The sequence below is a fragment of the Solea solea genome, chromosome 3 (genome assembly GCF_958295425.1).
Source record: "Solea solea chromosome 3, fSolSol10.1, whole genome shotgun sequence".
NCBI classification, from domain to species: Eukaryota; Metazoa; Chordata; class Actinopteri; order Pleuronectiformes; family Soleidae; genus Solea; species Solea solea.
In genome coordinates this window covers 22,208,696-22,215,101 of record NC_081136.1, presented here as the reverse complement: position 1 = coordinate 22,215,101, position 6,406 = coordinate 22,208,696, and the positions used below count along the sequence as shown (strand labels likewise).

Sequence of the window (6,406 nt, the reverse complement as noted above, 5' to 3'; positions counted from 1 at the left end):
CCGTCTTGTCTTCCTGTAACAACTCTCACGCTACATGAGAATTCATACATGAGTTGAGACTTGAGTGAGACTTGAGTGGCACTAGTGCTTCAGTAATGTTCCTATACTCTTACAATAACAATCAGAACCATTTATTTGCAAAGACAAGCAGTTTTACTGGACATTCCATAGAATGTGTCACAGGACATTACAGCTTGTGATGTCATGCCATGTTGGTGATGTTGTCAAAACATCAAAGAGCCCCGTTTTCCTTTGATATGTTAGAGGAAAATGCTTTGGAGCTGGGATGTTAGATGGAAGGAGCAAATCCCAAGGTAATGAAGATGCACTAAGAGGTAATAGATCGCTCAACATTGAGTAAGTTTTTCATACTTATATCATAATTGCTGTAAAAATGGATGGGCGTGGAGATGGAGAGCATGTAGGTCCTAATCGTAAGTACCAGGATCATCATTTTACACAGATCCTCTGACGTCCAGTTTTCACAAAAGCTTGTGCTTGTTTAAAGGCATTTGGTATCTCTGTTCTGTTGCATTTCTGCCTTACCAAAACTATTTAAGACTTACATATTACAGTTGAAGTCTGATAAAGATAATGGGAACCCGTTCTCTACTTTGCAGGTCCAGAGATTTACCTTTACCCTAGAGGAGAGCAGCCAACAGCTAACCAGCTTAGCAACGACGCGATAGATTGGCTGAATGTCCAGTGGACAATGGGAGTAGATGCAGAAAACTACACGCAGCTTATGTACTTTTTACAACATGGCGAAGGACCCAACGATAACGAAGTCCAAGGCATAGAAGACAGCGATGATATCCTAGTCATTGATGAGGAGGAACTTGTTGACCACGGCGCTGCCAATGATTATGCAGCTCCTGTTGGCAATGACTCTGATGTCGTCATCATTGATGACAGTGAAGATGACGACATAGAAGACAACAATAATGACAACAGTGACAACATCAGTGTTACCGAAGAAAACAATGAAGACCCTGTCAATAATGATGACTTCTGCAACAATGCTCAAGATGACAGTGGTGATGTCAGTGATGAGAATGCAGAAGATGCTGATCTAAGTGGTCAGGTTGACTTTTACCTTAACGTAGAAGAAGCTGACACCCTGCTTGAAGGATACAGGATCATGTCCAGAAAAGACGAGGAGTTGAGGTTGTGGGCTGAGTTTGATGACACTGACAATGACAAAGACGTGGACAGCTATAACTCTGGAGATAATGATGAGACAACTGTCAAAAGTCCAGTGAAAAATACAGGTTACGAGTCTGAGGATGCCGAACGAGACCAGCCAAGCAAGCATGAAAGAGATGACAAGAGAATAAACCAAAAATCCTGTTATGAGTTGTGTGACAACTTTGACACTAGCACCAATATAGATGTGGCCAACACAAATGTAGATGTGGCTAAAGATGAGGGTGCTGCATGTAAGGATGTCAAACAGCCGTTGGAGGAGGAACCTACAGAGCCAAAACCACGAAAGAGGTCTCGAAAGAGGAAACACATCGAACCAAACCGGGATACTTTAGACAGGAATTTATTCAGACATCAAGAGCTACCAAGTTTTTATTATGATTCTGACAGTGACTGAGGCTCTTTCCTGCAGTAAGATTTGGATTTGAAGAGGGCCCTGAACATGATAATCAGTTTCAACTAAGCTTTTCATAGCATAAGAACCACAAACTTTATTGAAGGTAAAGGTATCATCATGTTACTCATTAGTTTGTTCTGACTGAACTGATAGAGAATTGTAATCTGATAGATGGAACCATTTCATTTAGTTACTCTCAGTGTTTAAATTGTTAGCATGTCCTTCCCCATATTTGCTGTAGTCAGACCATAACACCAAAATAATTCATCCATCTACCCCTGTATCCCCCACCGGAGGGTCACGGGGGGTGCTGTGCCAATCCCAGCTGACATAGGGCAATAGGCAGGGTCACACCCGGGACAGTTTGCCAGTCCATCACAGGGCCACACATAGATAGAGACAAACAACCACTCACTCTCATATTCACACCTATGGTCAATGTAGAGTGTCCAATTTACCTAATCCCCATATAGCATGTTTTTGAACTTTGGGAGGAAGCAACACCCGCACAGACACGGGGAGAACATGCAAACTCCATGCAGAAAGGCCCTTGCTCCAGCCAGGGCTTGAAACCAGATCTTCTTGCTGTAAAGGCAAGAGTGCTAACCACTACACCATCTGTGTGGCCCAGAAAATAGTTCAGCTTACTTGAAAAACTTTAAACTGCAGACAGGAAGATTTTGTTCTTGTGGAGGGCAGCACAGCACATCTACATGTACAGCCTGTGGGAAATTCCTCGAAGAAGAGACACTAGCAAAACAAAAAAGTACCACAATAATAGTGTTTTTCATGTGTAATCATCTCGACATTCAGGACTTAGTCATGTGCAGGTGGTTTGACAAACCCCTTTCCTGCTTTTTAAATATCCAATAAAAACCACTTAAAAGTAAGTCTGTAATTTAATTATTCCCTTAATCACTTATTTAACATCTTATAGGGCAGATAAGATTGCCATTGAAAACCCCATTAGTGTTTTGCAAATGAGAAAGAGAAAGAAACTGACACCTGCAACACAATCAAAAGTAGTTGGGACAATTTGCAAGAGAAAAAAGTCAAAAGTAATGCTGTTCTGGAAGGTTCTGCAAGTGAACTGGTGACAGTTGAGGTTTTGAAAATGTTGGTACTAAAAGGTGCATCCACCAAAGGTCAAGGCCTCATCCAAATGGAATCAGAACTTTCCCAGTGTGACCTTTCTCATTTCTCATTCTAGAGTTTTCCATAAATTGTTTCAAGAAATGTCTTTGTACACACAAAACAACTCTAAACACGTGGAACCACGACGACTTCTGCAGACAGATCAGACGCTGGTGTCTCGTCCTGCACTCAATTTTACTTACTGTCCACCTACTTGATGGTTTGTGCCTTGATAGAAGTGGCTATGGTTCTATTTAACTTTCATAAATAAAATGCTTTAGTCTTTGGAAGACGTATAAGCCAATACAAATTTTAACTGTTTGAATATATAACAATGTCAGCATATGCGAAGGGCAGGAACAGTTTAATGTATCTTAAAAAGCTACACCTTACGTTTGTCAACGTGGTGCAATAACTACAATAAGTAAATGACACAACTTTTATTACACACAACAAAACAATATGTGGTCCATCTGGCATTCAAAGAATGTCAGATACCCTTCATCTCCTCGCAGAACATCCACATATCAATATTTGTGAACCGGAATTTGAAATACTCCAGTGCTCTTCTTCCATTTCGTCCAGCTCCCAATCCTCCCATTGGAGTATTGCGCTGCAGCCTCAGCCAGTTCCTCCTCTCCTCATTTGGACTGCACCAGGAAACTCCACCTCTGCTGAAAACAGGTGCCTGATTTCTCAGCAACCATTCAACTGCCTTCCTGTAGGCAATCCTAGACTGGATTGGAAACGTGACAGAATAAAAGGTCATCTTCCTCTAGTATAACTGATGTTTTGTCACATGACTCTAAAGTTGGCATTTTGGCAGAGAGTAAAAGGAGCATTGTGTGGACACATTATCCGCCAAAAATGTAAAAAGAATTGTTTGTTACTTTGGCAACACAACTAATCTCTATAAACACTGCATGAGAAAGAGAAGAAGAAAAAAAGGATGTCATTTCAAAGCGGAAATGCGTATCCAGATAGCTCACACACAATATTGAAATGGTGATAAGTAATGGGCTATCTTTTTTAAATTTAAGTCTAAACTATTTTGAGACATTCAAATGCTTGATAATGTGTTACTATGATTACTTTACCAGCAGCATTCAGGCATAGGGTTGGGGTTTTAAGGTTAAGGGTTAGAGTTAGTTTAAATTTAACGTTGTGTGAAAAACCTTAGACTGAAGGAAAGAAGAGTGCAGGTTTAAAAACAAACATTCTTCTCTTGCAACAAACTGTATTCATAACTATAATGTTTTTGACTATCGTGAGGTGCCATAGGGAGAGTTGCATCAGTTACAGCTTTGTTAGGTGTTTTGTGAACAGGTGGTAGGTGTGTCAATTAATTTTGTGTGAAAACACAAAACACAAGAATTCCATCCATCCATCTTCTACCACTTTATCATCCACTTGACTGCTCCTCTCCATTATAAACAACCCGCACACAGGCTCCAACTTTTTGATCAGTAAAAAGTTTTGATATCTGTATTGACATTGAAGATACTGGCTGGTATCATATCAGATCGATTTTTTTTTTACCTGAGTCAAGTAGTGTTAGAAAGGTATAATGGAAAAGCACCATACAACTTAGGAAACAACTTTTCCTGCATCGCACATCACTTAATCCAATCAGGAGCTAGGACTCAGAGGGCAGAGGGCGTGTAAACCAAAAGACTGACAGCAGCTTTAAATCATTAAGTATCAATTCCTCTTACTGTCCAAAACAAAGGCCCTGGTAATAATGATCAAGTTCAAATCAATGCACCCAGCGTTGACTGTTGGTGAGGAGACAGCATCCTTTACAGTGGGTTTGTTATTAAGTGTAAGTGTAATGTTATTATTACTCCACTTGTAGGTGCCAGAGGAAGAGTCAGCCTCCTTACTGGAGCCCGGTGTGCATGTCTTCAGAGCAGCCACTAAGAATTTAGGTTTGTCAGAAATAGTTCACCTTTCAAATCATATGAGATGTTTGTTTTTACTTAAGTTGCATGAAAATGTATCTGTAAACAATCCTTCATATTCATAACTGCAAAGTTGTTATTATTTCCCTGCCTATAAGTGGCTTTCTTATAGGAAGAGTAACATGCACAGATAATAGGCCTATAACGATGGCATAAAACTGTCTCTGTAATTGCCAAGATGGATGAGTGCCAGTCAAATGATTGTAAGTGTTGGTGTGCCAAGCTGTTACACCATAATTAGAAATGACATGTTGAATGACAGCTTCATAAAATGGTGTGATTCAGGCCTTAACTCAGCCTGAGTTTAGCTAGAGTTGCAATGTAGAACGTAATGTACAGGTTTTATGTATTCATTGTTTTGATTGACTCTTCAAATCTTTATTATGTTTTGTTATTGTTAAAAATGTATTATTTTTGCACACACACTAATTAGTGATAGTGAATTTAATCTCTGCATTTAACCCATCCTTTTTTTACACACACAAACCAGACGTAGGGGCAGTGGGCGCACTTATCTGCGCCTGGGGTACAATGGGGGACTGAGTGCCTTGCTCAGGGGCACCCCAGCCCTTGGCCTGTCCCTGGATGTGAACTGACAGCCATTCGTTTATACGCCCACTTCCTTTTTCTCTTGGCCGTGGGCTGCCATATGTGTGCTATGGACCTTCTTTTTGTGTAAAGTGTATTATAATACAATTATAGTTATCTTTGAATGTGACCAAAAGTAGTCAAATACTAACAAACTAAATAGTCTATAGTCAATAGTCAAAAAGTAATTTTTCCTGTTTTGTTTTGTTTTTTTGTTAAACTAAAATAACTGAATTTATGTAAAGTGTTAAATAGGCGGCTATAAAGTCAGTCTCTCAGTCTCCTTCACCAGTGGAGAAAATCCAGGCATTTTCTTCACCTGACCTGACAGGTCTTGTGTGAACCAAACATGATTGCTAGTGTATAAAGCAAGGAAATAGCTTTCAAACTAAAATAAACACTGGGAGTCTCTGCAGTCAGCTTCTAATCTTGCATCATTCTTTCTGACGTCACAGAGATTGCGGTTGTAAATATCAGCCCAGGATTTATTTCAGTGTTTTGATTCCTTGATTGAGAAGTATACAATTCATGTCTCCAAAAGGTATTTGTGATCTAAGACTGCATTGACATAGAGCTACTTTATAAGGCCTGGATCACACCGCACCTTGGCCTGTCAGTCACTGTCTGCTGCTTCATCCTCCATATAAGGGTCATAGGGAGCTGGAGCTGACACAGGGCTCTCACACTCACGCCTACAGTCACTTATGAGTGTCCAATTTACTTCATGCAACTGTGGGAGGAACCTGGAGACTCAAGCCTTATTTTACCTTACCTTATTTTCTACGTAGTGTGTACTTAGTTTGTACATGTACCTAGTGTGTGTACCTTGTTAAGTTTGACTGACTTCCTGTCTTCCCACGCCAGCCCTTCTAAACCCTATTTCATTTGATCGCAAAGTCCAGTTTGTTTGGGGAGGTGTGAATGTGCAACCAAGGTCTGATGTGCATCCAACATCAAACTCTGCTCCGCCTAGAAATGTAGGTCTCGGTTTGCTTCAAGTGAACCAAATGCAGGGAGTGGACTACAACGCAGGGCATTGTGGGTAAACACACCCTAAACATATGCACACATAGAACACAGTTTTAAAACGAATTAGCTCCATGTTTTGCTCGCCTGTGGC

At 40.4% G+C, this 6,406-nt stretch overlaps 1 protein-coding gene across 3 annotated transcripts; it reads left to right on the top strand.

The window, feature by feature from the left end:
* Positions 1-265: 265 nt before the first annotated feature.
* On the top strand, positions 266-4,184 carry LOC131457043 (suppressor of Mek1-like). Of its 3 annotated transcripts, none has more exons than XM_058625810.1 (2): positions 266-335; positions 621-4,184. In XM_058625810.1, the coding sequence occupies exons 1-2, from the start codon at positions 287-289 to the stop codon at positions 1,601-1,603; spliced, it is 1,032 nt and encodes a 343-aa protein (XP_058481793.1). In that variant the 5' UTR covers positions 266-286; the 3' UTR covers positions 1,604-4,184. The 3 variants fall into 3 exon arrangements, with proteins under 3 accessions (XP_058481793.1, XP_058481794.1, XP_058481795.1); XM_058625811.1 differs by having other exon boundaries at positions 296-434; XM_058625812.1 differs by having other exon boundaries at positions 306-357.
* The last annotated feature ends 2,222 nt before the right edge of the window (positions 4,185-6,406 follow it).